Genomic DNA, 26,741 nt, shown 5'->3' with positions numbered 1-26,741 from the left:
TCTAGCATTTTGACAGTTCTTTTAAGTAAAACTGAGTGTGTCTATTTCTTACACTCAGGTATACAGATGTGGGTAGAGCACCGAGTTGGGTATTTTGGACACTGGGATACTGGTCCCAACTGGGCGTTGATTTTATTGAATAGTCTTAAGCAAATAATACTGCCTGTTTATTGAGCACTTAATATATGCTACATAGCTTGCTAACTTCTTTTTTGTATGGAGGTAGATTTTTATTTATTTATTTATTTATTTATTTATTTATTTTTTTTTTTTACATTTATTTTTTTTAATTTTCCTCTTAAAGTATTACAAAGGGTATTACATAAGTATCCTTTCCCCCCCCCCCCTTGACAAACCCCTACCCTCCCTTACCCCCCAGTGTCTTATGTCCATTAGTTATGCTTATATGCATGCATACAAGTCCTTTGGTTGATCTCTTACTCCCCTCCCTCCTGCCCCCCAACTCTCTCTGGCCTTCCCACTGCAGTTTGACAATCAGTTTGAGGCAGCTCTGCCTCTGTATCTATTATTGTTCAAAAGTTTGTAATGGTCTTTATTATCCATGAATGAGTGAGATCATGTGGTATTTTTCCTTCATTGACTGGCTTGTTTCACTTAGCATAATGCTCTCCAGTTCCATCCATGATGTTGCAAATGGTAGGAGTTCCTTCTTTTTAACAGAAGCATACTATTCCATCGTGTAGATGTACCACAGTTTTCTAATCCATTCATCTACTGATGGGCACTTAGGCTGTTTCCAGATCTTAGCTATGGTGAATTGTGCTGCTATGAACATCTGGGTGCATATATCCTTTCTGATAGGTGTTTCTGGTTTCTTGGGATATATTCCTAGTAGTGGGATCACAGGGTCAAATGGGAGTTCCATTTCCAATTTTTTGAGGAACCTCCATACTGCCTTCCATAGTGGCTGCACCAGTCTGCATTCCCACCAGCAGTGCACAAGTGTTCCTTTTTCTCCACATCCTCTCCAGCACTTGTCGTTTGTTGATTTGTTGATGATGGCCATTCTGACAGGTGTGAGATGGTACCTCATTGTTGTTTTGATTTGCATCTCTCGGATGATTAGTGACTTTGAGCATGTTTTCATATGTCTCTTGGCTTTCTGAATGTCCTCTTTTGAAAGGTGTCTATTTAGATCCTTTGCCCATTTTTTGATTGGATTGTTTATCTTCTTTTTGTTAAGTTGTATGAGTTCCCTATAAATTTTGGAGATTAAGCCCTTATCAGATATGACGTTGGCAAATATGTTTTCCCACGAGGTGGGTTTTCTTGTTGTTTTGTTGATGGTTTCTTTTGCTGTGCAGAAGCTTTTTATTTTGATGTAGTCCCATTTGTTCAGTTTCTCTTTAGTTTCAACTGCCCTAGGAGCTGTATCAGTGAAGAAATTGTTTTGGCATATGTCTGAGATTTTGTTGCCTTTGTATTCTTCTAGAATTTTTATGGTTTCCTGTCGTACATTTAAGTCCTTTATCCATTTTGAGTTTATTCTTGTGTATGGTGTAAGTTGGTGGTCTAGTTTCATTTTCTTGCATATGTCTGTCCAATTTTCCCAACACCATTTATTGAAGAGACTATCTTGGCTCCATTGTATGTTCATGCCTCCTTTGTCAAAAATTAATTGAGCATATTGGTTCGGGCTAATTTCTGGACTCTCTATTCTATTCCACTGATCTATATGTCTGTTCTTGTGCCAGTACCAGGCAGTTTTGAGAACAGTGGCTTTGTAATACAGCTTGATATCTGGCATTGAGATCCCACCTACTTTGTTCTTTCTCAGGATCGTTGCAGCTATTCGGGGTCTTTTTTTATTCCAGATGAATTTTTGGAGAGTTCGTTCTAGATCTTTGAAGAAGGCCATTGGTATTTTAATGGGAAGTGCGTTGAATGTATAGATTGCTTTGGGTAGTGTGGACATTTTAATGATGTTGATTCTACCAATCCAAGAACATGGTATGTTCTTCCATCTGTTTATGTCTTCCTCTATCTCTTTTTTCAACGTCCTGTAGTTTTCTGAGTAGAGGTCTTTAACCTCTTTAGTTAAGTTTATTCCTAGGTATCTTAATTTTTTTGGTGCGATGGTAAATGGGATTGTTTTTCTGATCTCCCTTTCTGAAAGTTCACTGTTGGTGTATAGAAATGCCTCAGATTTCTTGGGGTTAATTTTGTATCCTGCTACATTGCCAAATTCATGTATTAAGTCTAGTAGCTTTTTGATGGAGTCTCTAGGGTTTTGTATGTATAATATCATGTCATCTGCAAATAAGGACAGTTTTACTTCCTCTTTTCCAATTTGGATGCCTTTTATTCCTTCTTCTTGCCTAATTGCAATGGCTAATACTTCCAGTACTATGTTGAACAGGAGTGGTGAGAGTGGGCATCCCTGTCTTGTTCCTGTTTTTAGGGGAAATGGTGTTAGTTTTTGTCCATTGAGTATGATGTTGGCTGTGGGCCTGTCATATATGGCTTTTATTATGTTGAGGTATGATCCTTCTATTCCCACCTTTCTGAGAGTTTTTATCAAAAATGGGTGTTGGATTTTGTCGAATGCTTTTTCTGCATCAATTGATATGACCATGTGGTTTTTTTCTTTCAATTTGTTTATGTGATGTATCACATTTATTGATTTACGGATGTTGTACCATCCTTGCATCTCTGGGATGAATCCTACTTGGTCATGGTGTATGATCCTTCTGATGTACTGCTGGATCCGATTTGCTAAGATTTTGTTGAGGATTTTGGCATCTATGTTCATGAGGGATATTGGCCTGTAATTCTCTTTCATTGTGATGTCTTTACCTGGTTTTGGTATTAGGGTGATGCTGGCTTCATAGAATGAGCTTGGAAGCGTTCCTTCCTCTTGAATTTTTTGTAGTAGTCTGAGGAGGGTAGGTTTTAGTTCTTCCTTGAATGTTTGGTAGAACTCCCCTGTGAAGCCGTCTGGCCCTGGGCTTTTGTTTGCTGGAAGCTTTCTGATGACTGCTTCAATTTCTTCCATAGTTATTGGCCTATTGAGGTTTTTAGATTCTTCCTGATTGAGTTTTGGAATGTTGTATTTTTCTAGGAATTTGTCCATTTCCTCCAGGTTGTCCAGTTTGTTGGAGTAGAGTTGCTCGTAGTATTGTTTAACAATCATTTGTATTTCTGTGGGGTCTGTTGTTATTTCGCCTCTATCATTTCTGATTTGGTTTATTTGGGACCTCTCTCTTTGCTTCTTGGTGAGCCTGGCTAGGGGTTTGTCAATCTTGTTTATCCTTTCAAAGAACCAGCTCTTGGTTTCATTGATTTTCTGTATTGTTTTTTTGGTCTCTATTTCATTGATTTCTGCTCTAATCTTTATTATCTCCTTCCTTCTGCTCACTCTGGGGTGTTCTTGTTGCTCTCTTTCTAATTCTTTGAGTTGTAGAGTTAGATGATTGACTACCATTTTTTCTTGTTTTTTGAGATAGGCCTGTAGAGCTATAAACTTCCCTCTCAGGACTGCTTTCATTGTGTCCCAGAGGTTTTGGATTGTTGTGTTTTCATTGTCATTAGTGTCCAGGATGTTTTTAATTTCTTCTTTGATGTCATCGGTAACCCAATCAATATTTAATAACATGCTATTCAGCTTCCAAGTGTTTGAGTATTTTGGGTTGTTTTTATTGTAGTTTATTTCTAACATTATGCCATCGTGGTCTGTGAAGAAGCTTTTTATGATTTCAATCTTCTTGAATTTGTGGAGACTTTGCTTGTGACCCAATATGTGGTCTATTTTTGAATATGTCCCATGAGCACCTGAGAGGAATGTATATTCCGCAGCTGTGGGGTGAAGTGTTCTGAAGATGTCAATTAAGTCCATCTGATCTAGTGAGTCATTTAGGATTGCTGTTTCTTTGCTGAGTTTTTGTCTAGCGGATTTATCCAGTGATGTCAGTGGTGTATTAAAGTCCCCTACTATGATTGTATTGTTGTCGATCTCTCCCCTGATATCTTCCAGAAGTTTTCTTATGTATGTGGGTGCTCCTGCATTGGGTGCATATATGTTTACCAGGGTTATATCTTCTTGTTGTATTGATCCCTTTAGTATTATGAAGTGGCCTTCCTTATCTCTGGTTATGGCCTTCACTTTGAGATGTACTTTGTCAGATATAAGTATTGCTACCCCAGCTTTCTTTTCCTTTCCATTTGCGTGAAAGATATTTTTCCATCCCTTCACTTTCAGTCTGTGTGAGTCCCTTCTAATGAGGTGGGTCTCTTGTAGACAGCAGATGTATGGGTCATGTTTTTTTATCCATTCAGCCACTCGATGTCTTTTGGTTGGAGCATTTAGTCCATTTACATTTAAAGTTATTATTGAAAGGTATTTGTTTGTAGCCATTTCTTTTTGTGTGTGTGTGTGTGGCTGTTTTCTTTCTGAGCTTGATATTTCTTCTTTTTACACCAGTCCCTTTAGCATTTCTTGCATGGCTGGCTTGGTGGTGATAAACTCCCTTAGCCCTTTTTTGTCTGTGAAGCTTCTTATTTCCCCTTCAATTTTGAATGATAGCCTTGCTGGATAGAGTATTCTTGGATTCAGTCCTTTGCTTTGCATCACTTTGTAGATTTCCGTCCATTCTTTTCTGGCCTGATGTGTTTCTGTTGAGAAATCATTTGATAATCTAATGGGAGATCCCTTGTATGTTACTTTCCGCCTCTCTCTTGCAGCCTGTAAGATTCTCTCTTTATCCTGAACATTTGCCATGGTAATTATGATGTGTCTTGGTGTGGGTCTTTTCGGGTTCACCTTGTTTGGGACTCTCTGGGCTTGTGTGACTTTTTTCTTCCCCACCTCAGGGAAGTTTTCTGATATTATTTCTTCGAATAGGTTTTCTAATCCATGTTCATCTTTCTGTTGTTCTGGCACCCCTATTATTCGTATGTTGTTTCGTTTCATGTTGTCCCAAAGCTCCCTTAGGCTCTCCTCCTGTCTTTTAATTTTTTTCTCCATTTGCCGTACAGTTTGAGTGTGTTTTGCTTCCTTGTCTTCTAATTCACTAATTCGGTCCTCCGCTTCTCCCAGTCTACTGTTGATACTTTCAATGGAGTTTTTTATTGAAGCTATGTCACTCTTCATTTCTTCTTGGGACTTACTTAAGTTGTTGATTTTTTCATCTGTTTCTTCTAGCTTCTTGCATAAGTAGTTGAGTTTTTCATCTGTTTCTTCTTGCTTCTTGAACATGTGGTGCATGTACTCTAGGAACCTTATTCTGAATTCTTTTTCCGTCATGTTGCATATCTCTGTCTCACTTAGCTGCTTTTCTGGCGAGTCCTCCTTTTCTTTCCTTTGGGGGTTTCTTTGCCTACCCATGTTTGATCTCGCTGACATATGTAGATGTTGAGGTGTTCAGTGGCTGCTCCCTGGGTGGCAGGGGCTCCTTGGGTTGTGGTTGCTGCTCAGACGGTTGCGGTAGCAGCTGCTTTCCAGTTGGCAGCAGCTCCTCTGGTGGGTGTTGTTCACAGCTGTGTTGGCTCTTCTGGCTGGTGGGGGGAGGCTTCACGTACAGTTGCTGTTCCACAGACAGAGGGTGTGGTGATCAGGAGGCTGTGGTGATCAGGAGGCTGCGGTGATCAGGGGGCTGCTGTTGCTTGGATCTGCTGCGTTGATTTAAAGGCACAAAATACAACAGAGCAAGGCACAACGTACCAGGCACTGAACACAAGTATATTCACAATATTAATAACCCCAAATAAAGGTGACCACCCGAATTAAGAGAATTAGGGGATAAGGGAGAAAGAAGAGAAGAAGATAAAAGAGAGAACAGAAAAGAAAAATAAGAAAAAAACAAACAAAAAAGGAGTGCAAAAATAGAATTGGGAAAAAAGAGGGGGGAAAAAAAGAGAGCGAAAAAAGAGAATGAAGTAGAAGTGGGGAAGAGACTCCCCATATGAGGAGCAAACTCCAATAGAACTGCCACTAATCTCAACAAATTCCAGCAACAGATCCCTGGAGATGAATGCAAACTACAAACCACCAATAATATCCAGAGGGGTAAGGGAAAACAGAAGCACAAAAATAACTGGGGTGGGGTGGGGGAGGGAAGGGAAAAACCAGCAGAAAAAAAAAAGAAAAAGAAAAAGAAAAAGAAAAACAACCTCACAACCAGTCCTAAAAAAGAAGAAAAAACACAAAACAAAACAAACAAACAAATTAAAAAAAAAAAAAAAAAAAAGCCCAATATATTCAACAATCAAGAAAACAATAGAAAGATAAGAGAGAAAAAAAATGGTTGGAAAGTGAAGAAGGATAAAGAATAGGTGTATAAGGATTTAGAGCAGTAGATTGGAAATAGGATATATAAGTAGGGTGGAATTAGACAGGGGGTAAAAAGAGGGAATTGGGAAAGTCTGGAGCAGGAATAGGGTAAGAGAAACAGGACACCAAAAGGGGAAAAGTAAGGAAGAGGGTTTTAGCAAAGAGGTGGAATTGAGATAGGGAAAATTAATGCTAAAGGAACGATGAAAATAGAATGGAGAACACTAATCCCAAAAGAAAATAAAGAGAAAATAAAATGGCACTTTAAAAAATGGTAAAATGGTAGGAGTAATAATACTGGTTAAAAATAAAAATGTGGTAATTGAAAGGGTAAAATCAGGTGATGGAAAAAGAAGAAAAAGAGAAAAAAAAATTGGTTTCTTAGTAAAAAGGTGAAAAAATTAAAAAGAAAAAGAAAAAGAAAAAATTTGCAGTAGTGATGGTCTTTCGGTTCTTCTACTCTTCAGCCTGGTTTGCCTTAGTCCTGCCAGGTATTTAGGAGAGTGTTGAATTTGCCTGCATTACACTGTTCCTCCGTGTTGTAAATCACAGTCCTGATTTTAAAGCAGGCCGTATTTGTGATCCAGTCTGCCTTAATTTGTATTCCCCTAAGAGTCAGTTTGTGGCTCAACCTCTGGGTCTGGAGGTAGATTTTTAAAATTATTCTGATCTTAGGGGGAAAAGCTGAGGCTCAGAGGAGATAAGAAAGTTTTGTCAGCTGAGATGTGGCAAGCTAGATTTAAGTCCCGGGTTGTCTGACTCCAAAGAGTGCTCTTGCCTGCTACCCAAGTCAGGTATTTCAGGTCTCGGGGCCTCAGTCTCCTCATCTGTAAAATGGAGAGAGTATATGCGAGAATCTCTGAAGTTTCTTCCTGTTCCACAAAGAAACAACCGTCCTGTAGCTATAGACTTGTTATCCCTGTCCTGGTCCTGGTGTGTTGGGGCCATCCAGCACCCTCACACTATGGGAGGAGCCCACGGTCCTGCATGGGGAAGAGTCTGCCCGCTCACCCTCCGCTCCCTGAAATCTCTCCATAGGGAAGACGTCCACAAGGTGGACATCATGACCTTTTGCCAGCAGAAAGCAGCTCAGAGCCGCCAATCCGAGACACCAGGGAGCAGAGACGCAGCTCTACTATGGCAACTGTTGGTTCTCCTTTGTCGACAGAATGGGGTGAGTATTACCTCTCTGATGGGTGGGCAGGAGCAGGCTGTATTGAAATGTAAGCCTTCCTGGGATAAGTATGATTTGGCTTATGACATAATAATAAAAGTTAATAGTAAAGAAGCAACCAGATTGCTCAGATGTCAGTGCCAGTTGGCCAGCACTGACCTTCACTTTGCCCTTCTCTTCTGGCCTGGGTTGTGGTGAAGGTGTTGGGTTACTGCACCAGCCAGATGATACTCCTATGAGAGTGTGCACATTTCTGATAACCTTTGTGGCACCTGAGTTTGAGACACAGCAATCCAGCGCTGGCCTCCCCAGGAAGAAGGCAGGCCCTTCCGTGCCTGGCCTGCCCCCATGAGGACGAAGAGGATTCTTCCTCTCTCAGGATGATCCTCTTTGCCTTGCAGTCCATGGTGGGGTCTGACATTGCGGAGCTGCTGATGCAAGACCGCAAGAAGCTGGAGAAGTACAAGAGGCAGCCCCCGGTGGCCAACCTCATCAACCTGACCGATGACAACTGGCCAGTGCCCAGCTCAGGGACCCCAAACCTGCTCACTGGGGAGATCCCCCCGAGTGTGGAGACACCCGAGCAGATCGTGGAGAAATTCACTAAGCTGCTCTACTACGGAAGGAAGAAGGCAAGTGCGCCCCCGGCAGGCTTGGTTTACAAACGTAACCACTGTCTGTCCCCCCCCACTCAGCCCTCCAATTAGATGAGGAATATATATTCATTTCATAGCACTGGAGTTCAGGAAGGTACAAAGAAGAAAATAAAAACACCCATAATCCTACCACTAAAAGGTAACACCAGTTATCGTTTTGATATATTTACTTCTAGCATTTTTTTCTATGCATATATATTCAAAATAAAATAAAATTATATATACAATTATTTCTTTTTTTTCTACAGTAAATACTCTCATGGCATTAAAATGTACCATTTAAAAAATGGTTGGATAGAGTGGGAGGAGGTAGAAGAGAGTATAAGAAGGATAAATGGTGATGGAAGGAGACTTGACTTGGGGCGGTGAACACACAATAAAATATACAGAGGATGTGTTATAGAAATCTACACCTGAAACATATATAATTTTATTAACCAATGTCACTCCAATAAATTCAATAAAAAAAAAAATTTTACATGAGTAAAAAAAACAAAACTGGTTGGACAATATTCCATCATATGAGGGCATCATATTTTATTTAACCAATCCACTATTGTCAACTATGTGGGCTATCTACTATTTTCTCACCCATTATAAATTATACAATTTGCACACGTCACAGAAGTCTTTTTAGGATAAATTTCTAGAAGTGAAATTACTGGGTTGAAGGGCATGCACTTTTTAGAAGTTCTTCACGTATATACTCAATTAGTTTCTGGAAAGTTTGTTTACAAGCTGTACCCCCCACCAGCTATATCTGAGGTGTGCCTGCCAATATTGAACACTTTACTTCAGCAGATGAAGTGATGTCTTGCTTATTTTTTTGATATGTAAATTAGACAACGTTATTTTTACATTATTTCTTTACATTGTTATTGAGCTATATTTGATAAATTAAATGGTAAGCTATTTAAAGTGTACATTGCAGTGATTTGCTATATGTATACATTGTGAAAGGATTCCCCCCATCGAGTTACTAGTGACAAATCCATCACCTCACATATTTACCTATTTTTGTGCCTTGTTTAATTTTGAAGTCAAACTCACATTTTACAAAAGCCTTAAATTAACTTAAATATTTGAATACATGACTAAAATCAATGTGAATCAATTTTACTTCAAAAAATCAAAAGATAAAAAGAGATATAATGGGGAACTGGTGCCCCCACCTCTTTTGCTCTCCTGTGAAAGCAGCCACAGGTGGCACGTAAATGAGTGGGCGTGGCTGTGCGCCAGTGAAACTTAATGGACATAGACATTTGACTTATATATAATTTTCATGTGTAATGAAATATTGTTCTTTTATTTCCACCCCCGCTCATTTAAAAAAAATGTAAAAACGATTCTTAGCTTGTGGGTTGAATTTAGCTACATTTTGTTGACCCCTGCTCCTTATACTATAGACATACCTTCCTCATTATGTCTTATGGCTGCACAGGTCTCTATAGAAAAATTATAATTGATTGAACCCTTATAGATTGACATTTAGATTCTGTCCTGTCTTTTGCTGTTACAAACAATGCCTCAATGACTACCCATAGATAGTATAGGTGTGACAAATTTCTAGATGTGGAGGTGTTGGGTCAAAGGGTAGATGGTTTGTGATTTTGGTAGATAGTGACAAGTCACCTTGTTAGAGGTTGTACCAGTGTGCTCTACCAGAAATGTATGAGGTTGATTGAATCCGGGGGTGCAGAACCCCTGGATATAGAGGGCGACTGTACCATCTTGCTTCTTGTATTTTGAGACTCAGTCCTGGGGGGGAGGTGCTTCTCATTTTTGGTGCTCAGGTTCATACAAGTATTGTGTAACTTTTGCTTGCCATAGGGCTAACTGGAAGCTGTGTTTGAGGGGGAGCTAACGAAGCAGCATGATGGATTTTGACAAAGTGGAGGCTGGAGAAAGGGACAACTGAGAAATACATGCCAGTTAAAGCCCATTTCCCATCGGAGGCTCTAAGAGTCTTCGCGCTCAGGGGGCAGTGGTACCGAAGCACGGGGGAAGGTGAGCGAGAAACATTGAATGTGATGCTTTGTTTTCAGGAAGCCTTGGAGTGGGCCATGAAGAACCACTTGTGGGGCCACGCTTTGTTCCTGTCCAGCAAGATGGACCCAAGGACTTACAACTGGGTCATGAGTGGGTGAGCTGGGGACTTGCAGTGGAGACCAATGGAGCAGAGTGACCCCCACCACATGCAGGGGACAGTGGGGAGAAATCCAAGATGCATTGAGAAGCCCCCCACTCCAAGCATCTTTCCAGTTTCTGTTTTCTGAGCTGGATGTAGCATTTCTCTTCCCCAGATCCTTCTAATCTGGATGCAGACACATTCTACCTGCCAAGCTGCATAAAACATTTTAGTAATATTTCCCAGAGTCAGGATTTCCACAGAGTAAGTGGGTTTCTATATTGCGGTAGCCTTCTTCCTTGGGAGGGGCTGTTCTAGATAGTTCCATAAGTGAGGGAATACAAATGATCATGTGAGATTAACGGACAGAGCCTTAGGACTGAGGATTGGTACGTCTGCTGCTTAGTCTCGCAATGGAGGTATGGGTGCTGAGGAGAAGGTAGGGATACAGGTAGCAGGACCACGAGCTGTGGTAGGAAAGGGGGTTATGGGACTGGGAATTAGATCAGGAAGTCTCCATCTAGGGTGGTGGGAGTTGATAAGACTGCAGGGGTACGTTTAGTTAGAAATCATGCCGGCACACCAAGATCCGGGTGCCAGGTGGACCAGGACAAATGCCCAAACCAGGATGAGATAGGAATGGAGGTGTGAGTAGACAGCCAGCAGTTTGGAATAAAGCAGATGAAACAGCAAAAGAGCATCAGGGTCACTGGAGGTGGTAGGTGTCGGGGTGCTGGGGAAGGTTTCTGAATAGTCCTTTAGGCTCTCGTTGCCTCCATGGATGGGACAGATCTGTGGCAGGGACCCTCCCAGGAGAAGCGGGCTTGGGTCAGACGGTGAGACGGACGGCACCTCACAATGTTCATCTTCTAGTGTTGGTTCAAGCTGTGAAGCCCCCCCTCTTAGTTTCACTTTATTTAAATCGGCCGGGCATCCTGTAGAGCAGAGGGTTAGCTAAGAAGATGGACATTCTAAGTTCAGACTGTGGCTCAGGCTATCCCACTCCCGGGAGCCTGTTCTGCACGATGGCCTCCCTGGAGTCCCTTTCTTACACCAACCCTCAGGCTTCCCGGGGGGGGCCTGGTACCCCCACTGCACCCCGTTCTGTTCAGGGCTGGCCTGGTGGAGAGCACCAACGCTCCATTGCAACATGTGCTCTGAGCCCGCGAGGCAAGGACGCTGTTAAATAAGTCCTTGCTCTGGGGGTGCTTCTCCGGGTTTTGGAAACCAGTGTCCCACCTCCCCACATAGGAGCGTCCTCTCGGCTGCAGATTTTTGACTCGGGCCATGGATTTTCCATGGTGCCCGGTGAATTGCGGAAAGTCTCTCTTTCTGAGTGTGCTTAAATCTCAGCTCAGCTGTGGAGCTTATCACATGGCTGTTCAGCACATCCTTTGGTTTGTCATCATGACCGTTGCTGGTCTCTGTTCTACGCCTCTCTGGTTACTGAAAATGGCTATTCAGTGCTTAGTAAAAGCTCTACAGACCCAGGCTAGCGGTGGGCTGGGCATGGAGGAGGGCTGCTGCGGTGGGGGGGGGGGGGGGGGGGGGCTGGGAAGGCGGGGCCCACAGGGAAGAGGTGCAGGTTAACTGCTAGGGCTCTCCGGGACCCTTTGAAACGTTGGCGGGTCATCTCCATGATGGAGGGAGGCCTACAGAAATGGTTGCTCAAGAGTTAGGGTGTCAGTGCCAACGTGCAGACAATCTCCCCCAACAATGGGACCTGCCTGGGGTGTGTGGTGGAGTGAAGATTCTGTCTCCCATCCCTCTGCCCTCCCCAAAAAGGTGGGTGTGACAAAAGCACAACAGAAAAGCAGAGGAACTCTTGTCCAAAAGAAGCTGCTACAATCAAATAGAAATATATCTAAGACCTGTGCCTCATGGGCCACGGGTTGAAGGCTCTCTTGGCTTGGTCACCGCTGATGGTCACCTCTCTCCACAGTTTCACAAGCACACTGGCGCTCAACGACCCACTGCAGACCCTCTTCCAGCTCATGTCGGGGAGGATCCCACAAGCAGCCACGGTACCCTTTACCACCCCAGCACCCCGAGGGTTTAGGGGGTGGGGGCTGCTCTGGAACAGGGGATGGCTTTGAAGATTAAAAATCAAGATAATTGTTTGTTAATCACTTGCCATGTGCTAAGCACTCTGATTCGAATTATATCATTTAATGCGTGGAGGTAGGGATGACTGTCCCTGTTTTGCAGAGGTGAAAACTAAGGTACGGAAGTGTGAGAGGACCCACAGTCACAGAGCTAGTGAGCAGTGGAGTCAGGATGGGCCCCGGTCTGTCTGATTCCAAAGACCTTGCCAGTCCACACTAACACGGCTGCCTGCTCTGTTGTGAATAACAAGAGACTGTCCTCTAGGCTTCTGTCGGCTACTTTCCTTTTCCTCCAATGCACCTTGATCTTCAAAGCTGGACTCAGAATTTACACATTGTCTGGAGTTGGATATGGCTCAGGTGACATCTGAGGCCAGCCGGATGGTTTTCCCATTTTCAGAGACTACGTCAGTGGTCGGCAAACTCATTAGTCAACCGAGCCAAATATCAACAGTACAACGATTGAAATTTCTTTTGAGAGCCAAATTTTTTAAACTTAAACTATATAGGTAGGTCTTTTGGGGGAAGTTGATTAAAACGTTTTGAAGCTAAAAAAAAAAAAACTATATAGGTAGGTACATTGTTATTAACTTAATTGGGTACTCCTAAGCTGGCCTTTGCTAAAAACGTCCTCAATCTGAGGGGTCGACCTCAGCGAACGTACCCCCACTTCTTCTAACGCCACTTCTTCAAAATAGACTCGCCCAGGCCGAAAACCGACTTCTGTGCATGGGCCACGAAGTTTCAATTGCACTGTACGTGTGCGCCCGCATGTGGTGTTTTGTGGAAGAGCCACACTCAAGGGGCCAAAGAGCCGTATGTGATTCGTGAGCCGAGGTTTGCCGACCACTGGACTAGGTCTTTTTGCTCCAGCTACTCCTTCCTTATCTTTGAAGTCCAGTAATGAGGATACATCTTGGTTGATAGTCTCGGTCAGTTTTTTCTTGGGATGCAGGGTGCTCTTTTACTATGTGAATTCTTATCTTACAGTTCAGAAAAGTTTTCTTGAAGTATATCCTTCAGTATTTGTTTCGTTCTGTTATTTTTATTTTCTTTTCAGGAACTCCATTTATACACATTTCATATATAGGTGAACTATAGATATGTGAATTGTATACAGGGATGGGCAAAAGTAGGTTTACATTTATGAATATGCAAAACAGTTAATAAAGCTATTGTAATAATCATAGCCTACATGTTTTTTTTTCCACATGAAACACTGTAAACCTATTTTTGCCCACCCCTGTATATAATGTTCTCTTTAAAAAACTTTATTATTTGTTTCATTTCTTTTTTTCCTCCTTTAATTTCTACCCTGCACGTCCCTGATTGTGTTTTTCATCAGTGTCTTTTAGTTTTTATGTCCTTTTCATTTTGGTCCTCATTTCTTTGGTTTTTCTCCCACTTCCTCTCTGAGCTCTGCAGGTCACATGTTACCTCCTCCTGTTCCCACCACCTCTTCCCTGAGCACTCAGAACCGAGCTTTAGGCCCTTGCTTCTCAGAAGTTGTTTCATCACTTTATTTTACTTAAATTCATGAGAAAATATTGGGTGACAATTCTTTGTTTTATAACATTTTATTTTTTTTCTGGTGAATGTGCTTTTGACCTTCCATTTGTTTTTTATGTTACTTCTCGCCCTTTATCTTTGCAGCACGTTTGTGCAGACTCTGTGCTCGTTCCTTTACAGGAGTCGAGCCTTCCGTGGCCTAGTTATTTGTGGGAGGTTTGTGCTGGGAGGGACGAGGGCCCTATTCCAGGCACCTGGCGCTGCCCCGCATCTCCTGGTGTTTCCTGTGAATGTCTGTGTGGCCTGCGCTGCTCCTCAGCCGGTGGAGGTGGCTGGGATCCTCTCCCCCTGTGTTCTGCCTGCTTCCTCCTGAATGCACCTCTGTTCACTCGCCATCACTTGGCAGCCTTGGCTTGTGTTTTGAGGTTGGCGTTTCTGCCGACACCTAGCTTTGATGAAAATGGACCTCACGCTTTTGCTTTTTGGTTTTTCTTATTGCTTGTGCTCAACTCCACACAAAGGAAAGGGAAATGATGACTTTTGTGTCCCATCATCAAGCCAACTGGTTACACTGGAACACAGAGTCCGCCTCCCAGTTCAGCCGAATGCCTGCGCTCTGCAGTGAGATTGCATCATGGCGTAAAACACAGGACATGATGCGGTCAGTGTACTGCCCCTTGGCTCAGGGCAATGGCAGAGTTAGCTACATGTTCCCTACTTTTAGGTGAGAAAACCGGGGAGTCAGAGGTGATGTGCCAGGGCCGTATTTGATCTCAGTGTTGGAGAGTCTCCTGGCCTCACAGCATCCAGTAAAAACTAGACCTTAGTTACTTGTGAGGAGCGGTGTAGTGGGGAAAAGGCACGACCCCCGGAAAGCACAGGCGTGGGCTTCTCGCACAGGGTAACCTAGCCGCTGCCCCTTCCTGCCGTGTGAACTTGACCTTGTTCCTTAATCTCAGAGCCTCGGCTTCTCATGTTTGTGGGCATTTTGATGCCTAACCAATAGAGTTATTGTGAAAATTAAAGGAGAGAGAATATCTGAACACATCAACCATCATGCTTGACTTATTGAAGTTAGTAAATAAGTATTTGTGCGCGCTCTCTCTCTCTCTCTCTCTGTCCATAGATCTACTTTACAGTGACTTTTAAAAATCACTTGTGGAGGAGACAGAAAAATGACTTCTAAGTTTTTGTTATTTTTAGCAAAGGCTTTTGTTTTGTTGTGTTGGTTTCTTTAGTTCCAGCAAGAAAGAGCCTGGTTCACAAGTGAAGATGGGGATAATAATAGCACCCAAAGCATGGGGTTGCTCCTAGGAGGAATGCTTAGCACAGGGCATGGCTCATGGTCCGAGTGTAATAAGTGAGAACTGCTATTAGGATTGCGACTTATTATCATCTTCATTCTCATTCACACTGCATTGCCCAGATAAACAGTAACTATAAAATGGAGTCGGCTGAAGCGTCTTTTGTTCCTTGGGATAATTACAAAGACCAAGTAATTGTGAATTGTTTTGACCTCCGCATCTTAGCTATTACTGTCAATCTCCTGCTCCACCCGCTCTATGTAACAGTCGGAAGTTAGGCTGTTCTGCACAGCACCTCTTTTCTTTGGTGTGTGTGTGTGTGTGTGTGTGTGTGTGTGTTTACACCTACATGTAATTTATAAAGTGAAAACCTAGTGTAAAGCACTATGCTATGTACTTTACCTAACCATCTTATTTTAGTATCAACAGTAACCCTCTTAGGTAGAAATTATGATCTCCATTAAAGAGAAGAGGAAACAAAGGTTTAATCACATTGAGAAACTTGCTCAAGGTCACACAACTAGTGAGAGGCAGGAGTCCAGTTGAATCCCGGGCCTGTGTTATTTCTTTGACATTATGTTGTTTCTTCATTGATGTTTCCTGCCCTGAAATTCCCCTTCATCCAGGAGAAGGGTGGCCCGGGGCCAGAGTAGGAAAAGCACCGTTGGTGTGGGGCTTCGTCCTACTTCCACATCTTTGTTTATACTTGACTGCCTCCTGGTGGAGATCTGCTCCTGCATTGTCACCGGAGCGGGAGGGGCACAGCCCTCAACTGGCAATGAATGGGGCTGGGCCACTTGGCTTGGGTTTTTCATTCTCCAAGTGCAGATGGAAATTAGATTTCATAGGGTTGTTGCGAAGATTAAATAAGGTGACGTATGTGAGAGGGCTTTGTAAAACCAGGAAGTATTAGCTCTTGGTAAGGTATTAAGGAGCCCAGTGTTCCCCTGACTTCTAACAGGCAAATGTGGATTCTTCTCCTCATGAGCCCAGGGTGTTTGGTCTTCCTTCTCCCACTGAAGCATCAGGGTTTTATTTTCATTTTGTCCCTAGCTATTGGGGCCTGGGGACACCAGGAAGAAATTTTAAAATTAGTGATTAATAAAGTCATTTATCTATCTTATCCCCAGGTATGTCTGTCTGTATGTATATGCATCTGCCTGTCTGCCTATCCATCCTCCTCAGGGTTTTGCTCTTTAAAAGGGGATCTTGAAATCAATGAATGGCAGTATTGCAGGCAGTGTGGTGGGTGTTCCCTGAACTCTTCCAAACCAGGACATAGACAACAACCTCCTTTACCTCCATTCTGGCCAGCGGTACTTTACTGAATAAACCTTCATTTTTTTCCTGCTGCTTTTCAGTGTTGTGGGGACAAGCAGTGGGGAGACTGGAGGCCTCACTTGGCTGTGATCCTGTCGAATCAGGCTGGGGACCCGGAGCTGCACCAGCGTGCGATCGTCACCATGGGGGACACCCTGGGTAAGCAGGCCTCGGCACCGTCCTCCTCCTCTCCTCTAGGGTGGCCCCAGGCCCAGCACACCTGTGCTCAGGTTCTTGGGTTCTGTGTGGGGCCCAAGTATATACCTCAACTTGCCTTTGACCCAGGAGCCTCAATGTTTTGGGGACAGAAACTTCGGGGAAAGGAGTGTCCTTCTGGCTTCTCTGTTTCCCAGAAGTTCTGCAGCTGTAGGAGGCTCCTCTCAGCAGGGGACCTTCTCTCTCTGGTCAGACTCCCCTGAGGATGAGCTAGGACATGGGGCATGTGGCCTCCTGTAGCAGCTAGTCCTGCAGTGATCCAGCTCAACCAGACAGGAAATTCTGTTTGTGCCTGAACCACCCTGGGTAATTGTGGAGTCTTTATTTCTATCCTCTCCCTGTGAATGTGGCCTTATAAACGCTTAAGGACTATTGAACGTTTCGGATCAGTGGCTCTCAGATTTGGTCAAGGGGCAGGACATGGAGAAATCATGGTTCTCTCTGTGCAACTCTGTGAAACGTAAAATAGCTTTGTGTAAGGTTGTGCCAACCCAGATGGCAGGTCACTCTACAGCTGGGTACAAAGGGAACCTGACATTTGTTGAGTCCTTCTTGGGTGCCAGCTGCCTCGCTTGAATTAACTCAGTTTTGAGGTAGCAGAACATTTTAAACCTGGGAACAATTTGGTATTAATGTGATTTTTATGAGCCCCGAGAAAAGGCTGGTATTGTTTGATTTTAGCAGGGACTGCATTAGTGCCCCAGGAAGCCTGATTTAAAAACTGTCCCTCCCAATGGAACTGTTCCAGCTCAGGTGTAGGCATGTCGACTTGCTTTTCACCCGCAGGAAGGACAAAAATATTTAGAAAATTCCTAATAATCCATTAGGAGGGTCGTGAAACAGTGCCTTATTGTGGCTGAAGAAATTACAATATAATGTCTGAAGCCATAAATGTGGTGGGAGAGGGACTGAGTGGGGTTTGGGGTCTGTGAGGCTTCTCCCTCTGGCCTCATGAGCCACTCTTCACGTCTCCATCCCACCCGTGATGGGTGCCCACGTGGGCGTGTTCATGACTGGGGCTTTTCCTCCTCCTGCAGCTGGGAAGGGGCTGGTGGAGGCAGCTCACTTCTGCTACCTCATGGCCCATGTGCCCTTTGGCTACTACACGGTGAAGACGGACCATCTGGCCCTGCTGGGCAGCAGCCACAGGTATGTGATCTTCTGGGGCAAAGGAAACAGGAAGGATGTTTTCTGCGGCATTGATTTAGCCCTTGCTGGGTTTCATGCCTCCATTTTCTTGTGTGAATTTCAGCTACCACCGGTCCCTTCCTCTGGGGTTGTTTTCTGCCCGGAGGTGCCCAGTGGGTGCCGCCTCACACCACCAGGTGGCCTTTGGTGGGAACGGGTGCCCTTGTGTTGTATTGTGCACCGCTGGCCACGTGGTGGCGCCCTGGGTCCACGACCAGGGACTGTTTCTTACAAAATGTTAATGTGAGCACCTTGCAGCTGTGTGTTAGGCAGCCCTAGGCAAAACTGGAAAGTGAAAGAAGTTGATGTTTAGTTCCTACACCCCTGACTTAGCACACAAGCTACTGATTTGGTGCACAAGCTACTCGAAGTTCCACCTTTCACTTGTTCTCTGTTGGCTGTAACATTAGGCTTTTCACATAGGAGGACTTTAATAAGCCCCTAGCCTAGACAATGAGTAAAAGAACAAAAAGGCCAGTTTGCCCCCTAGCAGTCCTCCACGTTCTGGGCCTCTTTTCCCCTGTCCCTGTAATAATTAAGGTATCTTGAGCTCTTACCAGGATATTTATTTGTGCCAGTCAATTTATTTGCATTATTTCCTTCCATCGTTACAAATGTACCTTCTAGCAGCGGTTCTCAACCTACGGGTTGCGACCCCTTTGGCGGTTGAACAACCCTTTCACAGGGGTTGCCTAAGACCATCCTGCATATCAGATATTTACATTACGATTCATAACAGTAACAACATTACAGTTATGAAGTAGCAACAAAAATAATTTTATGGCTGGGTCACAACATGAGGAACTGTATTTAAAGGGCCAGAAGGTCGAGAACCACTATTTTTTATCTTCACTTTATAGAGGAGGGAAACCAAGGCACAGAGAGGTTAAGCAACTTGTCTAAGATAGCACAGCTGGTGTGGGGTCAAGTTGGACTTGGAATCCAGACTGTGCTGCACCAAATTGCCTACAACTGTAGAAACACCCATCTTATTGCCTGCTCTCTCAAGGCCCTGGTCTCCGATAGCACGTGGTTAGCTTGTCAGAGAAGCCCATCTGTGCCAAACGTGACAGTAAGAGTGTGCGGGTTAATCTGCCTCCCTGCTATATTTGAATTATACCAGGAAATACCGGAGATAGAGTCGTAAACCCAGGGATGGCCCTGGAGACTGGTGAGCTGTTGAGGGAGAGATTTGTGGCACTAGGGACTCTGGTCACAGTCACCCAGCCGGCTTCCTCCTTGGCTGAGTGAACATCCAGCGTAGGGACCGTCACTGGGTTTTGGCTCAGCAGTCTCCCCATTCTCTGCCATGCGTCTCTGTTCGGTGCTCCCGGAGTGTCACATGGCTCCCCCTTTGGTGCCCTGTGGCTCAGGCTGGGAGTGGCCTGTGACAGGTGCACATCCTAGGCTTGCAGGGCACCCAGGTGAGCTCTCAGCGTGTTCCAGAGGAGGACACAGTGCCCCGCCCTGCTGGGAGGGAGAGCAGCCTGCCTTAGGGACCCTCTAGCAATGAGGGCAGAGCCCCCCGCTCCCCACACTGTGCACCCCATCCCTTCCCAAGGGCTGGTGCAGGGCAGTGTTCTGTTCCTTCCCCTGGAACGGAGGAGAAAAGTCTTCACTCTGGAGGCCTGGCTCTCTTTCCTGGCGAGGACAGACCCCCTGCCAGGATGGGTGCAGCTGGTGTTCAACCATCTACTAGGATTCGAATTCCTTCCCCGCTCTCCACTCAATCTCTTTTATTATTATTCCCTGGTTTTAGTCAAGAGTTTTTGAAATTTGCAACCACTGAGGCTATCCAGAGGACAGAAATCTTCGAGTACTGCCAGATGCTGGGCCGCCCCCAGTCCTTCATCCCTTCTTTCCAGGTAACTGACCCCACAGGGCCAGCACCGGGGCTGTGGCAGCGGCTGCGGGCAGCTGGGTCTTTAGCTCTGCTCTTTGGCACATACTAGCTGGGCTAAGTCACTTACCACCTTTTCCTCCTTAGCTTGGGTGTGGGAAGGATTAGGGTTTCTTTCTAGGTCCCCTAAATGCCTGCATTTTAAGATATGAAACAAAAGGCAGCAGTGGCCTCTGCTGGAGGCTCCCGCCTGGCTCCTGGCAGGTGAGAACCCTGCCTGGGTCCTGGCTGTGCAGCGCTCTCTCCCTTGTCCTGGGCCCACAGCCACCCTGCAGGGGGTGGGCATAAAGGCCCCACTTGGGGGGGCGGGGAGTGGAGAAGCTGCAGGCTCTGCTCCCTCTCCTGCTGGCCTGCTTCTCTGACCTCCCTCCACTCCTCCTGCTCTAACTCTGCAAATTCCTCCCAGTTCCGTCCTCGGCCCCCACCCTCCTTTCTTCCCCCCAGGACTTCAGCTGTGCGGGTGGCCCTGTCCTTCACAGGCTCTAACCTCTCTTCTCAACTTCTCTGCTGGATGCCCTGCTGTCACTTTCAATTCATAAAGCCTCCTTCCGTGCCGGCTCGAGTGGCCCAGGAGTGACACACACATACACACCCCACCACATGGAACACAAAACAAAACCTGCAAAATGAATGCATTCCTATAGACAGGAAAATGGCCCTATTAGTATCTTCTTTCAGAGTTTTCCCACAGACTCGCCTCGTCCAGCTCCTTGGGGAGCAGGCCTCTAGTCTCTTGCTCCCTTCTTGAATCAGCCGCCTCTGGTTATCGCGGGGCTGATAGTAATGAGATTAGCCAGTTCTGGTGAATGCGTTCTACGTGCCTGGCACTGGGCTATTATGCTTCTCGTGTTATTTTTAATCCCGTGAGGCCGGTGTGATGACCCCCATTTCACAGAAGGGGAAACTGAGGTTCAGAGTTATGGGCTCACATCTCTTGCACATCATTTGTTCTAAATACTTTACATGGATTATCTCATTTAATCGTTATGACAACCAACGGGTAGATAGTATTATCCCCATCTTGTAGTGAGGAAACGGAGGCACAGAGAGGTGGGTAGCCAGTGTTCCACACCCAGCATGGAGCTGGGATGTGAACTTGGGCCTGTCTGTTTCCCAAGCCCTCAGGCTCCATCTCGCCCTGTTGTACATGTTTCTGTGAATGTGAACCTCCATTTGTCTGGCGTTAAGCCCCTGCACCAGAGCCGTCTTTTCTTCTGGTGTATGTCCCCCTGGCACCTGGTCCTGTGCCCCCTGTTCACTAGGCTCTCCAGGGATGTGGGCTGCATTTCCATGGTGACCAGGGCCTGGGGAGACTGAGTGGATATGACTTCATCCCTTTGTCCAGGAGCTGCAGGCTGCGCTTGGACTTGGGCCCATGCGCAGACAGAGAGCCCCCATGGCACGGGCCCTCTTTGGTAGTTAGATGCCAGAGTTTGAGGAAGCTGGCAGACAGTTGGCTTCCAAGAAGTCTTTTCTTCATTTCTTTCTTTCTATCCCTGCCTGGGTGGAGAATTCATTGGCCCTGTTCCTCTTTGCAGGTATATAAACTCCTTTATGCTTCCCGGCTGGCAGATTACGGCCTCGCGTCCCAGGCCTTGCATTACTGTGAAGCAGTGGGCACAGCCCTCCTTAGCCAGGGAGAGAGCAGTCACCCTGTGCTGTTGAGGGAACTCATCAAGGTGAGCTTCTCAAAGGGTTCTCTGCAGCCGTTTTATCTGCAGCGTTCAGAGCAAGCTATTGCCAAGCGGCTTAGACTCCACCGTTCATCGCCTTCGAGCCTGCTGTAAAATAGGAGCCCGAGGTTGTCTTTGACCACGCACGCATGCCCAGATGTGATAAGCAGAGGCCTGACATTGTGCAAAGAAGGAGGCTGTGGGCGGGGACGAGGGGGGGGCGGGATTGGGATGGGGGGCGGGGACAGGGAACCAGGCATATGCAGTGCAACTCATTCATTCTTGCATCTGCTTCCCTGGTACAGCAAGACTGCACGTGAAGGTGAATCATTCTAATTATAAAAGCTGGGCCTAGAGAATATACTTTAGTGATTAAAACAGGAAACGCCCCTTATTAAAATGCTTTTAAATGCATAGAATACTTTATCACCTGTGGGATATCGTTATAAAAAAACAAAACATATCCACTTTTAGTTCCTAGGGAAGAAAACAATCAGGCAAATAGTTGTTCCAATTAATTGAAGAAAAATGCATTAGCTGGAGAGGAAAAAGGCAGCCTACCGTCAATATTTGCTTTGCTTTAGACGAGGCCCAAGTGTTGGGTTCCTTTTGTAACCAGTGAAATCAGTGGTGCTGAGCTCCTTACTCTGAGATTCCTGCCATAGGATGACGTTGATAGTGAGCTCAGGGACCCAGAATGGAGGAGGAGGACGGTTTTAAAACTTAATAATGGAATAAAGTCTTGCAATACAAAGTAGTCCCTCGACCCGCTGCAGGGGTCACCTGGGAGCTTGTTAGGGATGCAGAACCTCAGGCCCCACTTAGTTCTGGCATCAGAATCAGCATTTTAACAAGGTCCCAGGTGGTCCTAGGAATTTTTTTTTTTAATCCGAGAGAGAGAGAGAGAGAGAGAGAGAGACATTGATGTGAGAGAGGAACATCGATCTGTTGCCACCCGTACGTGCCCTAACTGGGTACATGCCCTGACTGGGGATCGAACCCACAACCTTTTGGTGTACAGGGTGATGCCCCAATCTACCGAGCCACCCTGTCAGAGCATGAGCACGGAAGTTTGAGAAGCACTTGTACAAAGCAGACAGCTTTGTAGGACATACAGCCCAGGAATCGTTTCTCCTCATGTTTCACTTAGTATTTAACACCAAGATGGGTTCATTGCTTATGTATGTTGCAATTTTGGGAAGATATCTGCTGGGTTTGCTCTCTCTCGATTACACTTTATAATCTAATTGACAAGTGAGTTAAGGCACTTTCTGCTCTTCCCTTATTGCGTCTTTCCCCATTTTCTTTCCATCCCCGTTACTTCTCTCCCTCGGTTCCCCTCTCGTCCCTTTTCCTCTGCCCCTGCCATCTGGACACCTGGCGCAGCTAGCAGAGAAACTGAAGCTGTCGGACCCGCTGGTGCTGGAGAGGCGCCGCGGAGGGAGGGACCTGGAGCCAGACTGGCTCGTGCGCCTCCGGAAGCGGCACCAGGAGCTGGAGGTGAGTGAGGCGGGAGCGGGTCAGTGTGCGGGCCCTCTGTTTCCCTCTGGACACAGAGGGTGCAGGCACTGACTCCATGGAGGGCTATGGGGTCCCCCCTCATCCTGAAGCCCCCTCTGCTGAGCTGAAACATTTTCCTGTGTTCGCTTGTGAGACAGTGGGGCCCTTTTCAAAGTCATTCCCGCCTCCCTCTCTGTGGTCCCAGAAAATACCTTTTGTGACGATCAAGGCTTCCATCTCCCTGTTAGGAACAATGGATCACAGTGGACCCGAAATCGCTTTCATGTAATGTAGGGCATTTGCTTAAAAGACTTCCAGGCCTTTCCTTTTGGTTCAGACAATTGCAAAAGCTGCTGGTAGTAATTGTGACAATAATTGGAACAGGGCTTCCTCCATCTTCTTTCTCCCACTGCCTCTTAGAAAGGACAGGTGGAATTTTTAAGGCACGACCGGCCTCCCTCCACGTGCTGCACATACTGGGGCATTGAATTCCTGCACTTGCCCCTTCCTGGGCCCTGGTGGTCTGGTCCCCTGGCCCCTGCCTGCTCTGGCAGAGCTGGGAGATGAGAAGGGCTGAGGCCTACCCTCCTGACCTCCCCCACCAGCAGCCTCCTCCCCCACCCCCCAGCATTTGGCTGGCTGAGGTTCCCTCACCTTGTCATGTCCTCTGGTTTCTTCTTTATTTAATTTTTAAACCATTATTCCCTGTTCTTGTTTCTGTTTGTGTTGCTTAAAGGATTTTCCTTTATTTCAAATAGCGAAAGGCATCGGGAGACACTGGGAACCCCCATTCTGCTCACACAGACATTTCAGGAGCCCAAGGAACAACAGGTACCCAGATTGATGAGCCCAGTGTGTAAGTAGCTGACTCTCGGGACCTGGGTATGGGAGAGACATCACTGGACGCATGTTAGCCTCTCCCTTCCTGGAGCGTCCTCCCGGCCTGTGTCAGTCTGACTCGATGGCCCAGGCACCTCCTCACACAGCTCCTGTGGCCACGGTCATCCTGACACTTCCAGGTGCCCGCCCTGTTAGAGTTTCTGCCCAGCATCCAGGTTTTGATACTTGTTACACTGCATTGTTGTCTAATGTTCCAGCTCTGTTACTACAGTCTCCCCAGCTGAATACATTTCTTGAGGCCAGAGATGGCGTATGACCTCTATTTCACGTTAGTGTTGGGGACGTCTTAGGATTTTTGAGCTGTAGGTTGGCACATGCATTTGAAATGTGTTTCAAAGCATTTCAACACATTCCTCCGTTCCCCTCAGGATGCCTCTGAGTGTTGGGTTTGCAGACATTATTGCCCCCAATTAATTCCATGCCCTTTCCCCAAATTACACCCCACTGTGGAGTCAGACTGAGGCCTCGTCTCTTTACTTCCAGCCACTTCCCGCCTTAGCTCTCCCTTCAGGGACTGGTGAGGGGAGGCCGCAGGGCAGGTCTGGGCTTCTGTTTCTTGGCTGTGTTGCCACGTCACAGAGCCTGTGAAGGTGAAGGAGGAGAGCCGGGCTGGTGTCTCTGAATGGCCGCTTCCGCTAGAAGCCGCTGTTGGAGCAGGCGGGTCAGCCGCCCACTCCAATCCTGTGACCGTGGGCCAGTCAGCAGAATGGCGGAACCAAAACAAACCCACCAGGGGCCCTTGTGGGGCCAACTCTCAACTTCCTTAAGAGCAAAGCCATCATTTCTGTGGTTTGATTTGCATTTTAACTGACGTCTTTCTAAGTGTTACATATCCAAGCCCACCAGGAAATCCTTGAAGAAGAACGTTCATCCAAACATAACCACGTGTGGCTTTACATGAGATGGTAGCCTCTGCCCTCCCAACCCGCTGGTGGAAGGCTCAGGGATCATACAGGTGGTCAGGGAAATGCTTTTACCAGCTCACAGTCGCAGGCACCGAGTGGTGTCACAACTGCTGGGTTTGTACTTGTCATCACATGGGTGGCAGCCACAGCGAGGGGCCTGTCCCCGTGACCACCTCCCAAAGAGGATCTGGGAAGGAAGGTGCCTGGTGTGCGGTCCATGCGAATGTGACAGGTCTTTCTTTCTCTTCACCCTGTGTTCTTAGGAAACACTTTCTACCAGGATTTTTCGGGACATCGAGGGGACTCAGCAGCCACTGGGGACCCCTCTGCCCGGTGGCCACCAGTGGAGCCAGTGGGCCCCGCCTGGCCCAGCCCACAGCAGCCCTTGCCCCTCCAGCCAGGCTCCTCCTACCCAGCGGGAGGAGATTTGGGACAGACGGGGGTCCCGGTGCCTCTTTACTCGGTTCCTGAGGCCCGTCTGCCAGGGATTGGTGGCAGCATGGCAGTGACAGAGGCTCCTGGAGGAAGGCCCTGGGCAGAAGCCCAGCAGCCACCCCCGCCCCCTGGTAAGACCTGTGCTAAGCTGGCAGCCTGGGGTGCGGAGTTCTGGAGGGGAGGAGGCAGATGGGGAGAGGCAGGGACCAATGGGGAGCTGGTAAAGACCTGAATGGGGTGTGCACATGGTGGAGGGCCTACTGTGTGTCAGCCCTGGTGCTGGTGCTCTGCATGCAGCCAGGGGAGATTGCTCTCTCCCTTCCACTCAGCTCTCCACTGGAACAAGCATAGCGCGACCAACAGCAGCCTCCCCCCTGAGCTCACAGTTTCTAGGAGAGAGGCTGCAGGTGGAGAAGGGAAGAAAGTGCCACCTGCATCCTGAGCCACCGCGAGGGTCAAGTCCTACTAAGGCCAAGAGCTCACTGCCTGCAGAGACCTGTGCTCCCGACCTCTTCCCAAGTGTCTTAGGCCCATTAGGCCTTGGACAGCAGGGCTGAGTGTGGGTGAGCGGTGCTGAGCGTTTCCAGGGACGTGCTAAAGCAGTGGTTCTCAACCCTCCTAATGCCGCGGCCCTTTAATACAGTTCCTCATGTTGTGGTGACCCCCAACCATAAAATTATTTTCGTTGCTACTTCATAACTGTAATGTTGCTACTGTTATGAATCATAATGTAAATATCTGATATGCAGGATGGTCTTAGGTGACCCCTGTGAAAGGGTGGTTCGACCCCCAAAGGGGTCGCGACCCACAGGTTGAGAACCGCTGTGCTAGAGGATTAGCTCTTAGACCCTCGGAGACAGGGCCTGTCCACACAGGACACGCAAACGGAGGGAAGGGCCAGGGAGGAGCCCAGGGTCCTCGCTCAAGGTGGCCCTGACTTCCAGGATTCCTAAGGAACGACCATGGTGTTCAGGGTAGAGGAGGGGTGAGAGGCATGTCCTGGGCGGCTGGGTGAGAGGGCCAGCAAGTGGACCTCACGTTTCCTGTGATCGGCTTGGGGTTGGGGGCTCAGAGCGCCAGCTGCTTGGATGTTGGGAAAGCCGACTGTCCCCCCATCCCCTGCCTCAGGACGGAGGGAAGAGGCACAGCCGATAGTCACGGTTTTTGTTTCTTTTTGTGCCACAGCAGAGAACACCGTGTCCCAAGGCACCTTCCAGCATCCTGATGGTCAAGAGGTGGTTTCCAAACCACAGGTGAGAGGACGAAGCCCCGCTAAGCGTCAGGTTTTCCAGCCACCTGCTTTCTTAGCCACATGCAAACTCCCTCGCCGGCCTGGCACCTGCTCGCCCTTCCCCGGGCACCTCATTTCTTCTTGTTTCCTCCTACACCACGTCCTGAGATGTGGGGAGGCTGTTCTGATGCTCAGTCCCTCCAGCCCGTGTCCCCGGGGTGGGGGGTGGGGTGCGGGGAGCAGCAGGGCCCTGTGTAGTTTTGGCCTCACAGGTCTATTCCTCTGACACATTCTTACTGTCACATCAA

At 46.7% G+C, this 26,741-nt stretch overlaps 1 protein-coding gene across 2 annotated transcripts in view; it reads left to right on the top strand.

Annotated features, from left to right (window-relative positions):
• Positions 1-26,741, top strand: part of SEC16B (SEC16 homolog B, endoplasmic reticulum export factor) — a 47,659-nt gene that overhangs the window by 15,483 nt on the left and 5,435 nt on the right. For both annotated transcript variants that reach the window (XM_070396320.1, XM_070396321.1), the window contains exons 9-20: positions 7,328-7,463; positions 7,865-8,095; positions 10,165-10,262; positions 12,190-12,271; positions 16,527-16,644; positions 17,739-17,850; positions 19,649-19,754; positions 21,328-21,468; positions 22,849-22,962; positions 23,721-23,793; positions 25,031-25,333; positions 26,388-26,455. In XM_070396320.1, the coding sequence (XP_070252421.1) occupies positions 7,328-7,463; positions 7,865-8,095; positions 10,165-10,262; positions 12,190-12,271; positions 16,527-16,644; positions 17,739-17,850; positions 19,649-19,754; positions 21,328-21,468; positions 22,849-22,962; positions 23,721-23,793; positions 25,031-25,333; positions 26,388-26,455 (1,582 nt within the window). The remainder of the gene's footprint in view (positions 1-7,327; positions 7,464-7,864; positions 8,096-10,164; positions 10,263-12,189; positions 12,272-16,526; positions 16,645-17,738; positions 17,851-19,648; positions 19,755-21,327; positions 21,469-22,848; positions 22,963-23,720; positions 23,794-25,030; positions 25,334-26,387; positions 26,456-26,741) is intronic.

This window comes from Myotis yumanensis, unplaced genomic scaffold (assembly GCF_028538775.1).
Source record: "Myotis yumanensis isolate MYYU_CA2020_CCGP unplaced genomic scaffold, mMyoYum1.0.hap1 SCAF_17, whole genome shotgun sequence".
Taxonomy (NCBI): Eukaryota; Metazoa; Chordata; class Mammalia; order Chiroptera; family Vespertilionidae; genus Myotis; species Myotis yumanensis.
Note: the sequence above shows the minus strand (reverse complement) of the source record. Positions and strands in the feature narration are given on the sequence as shown.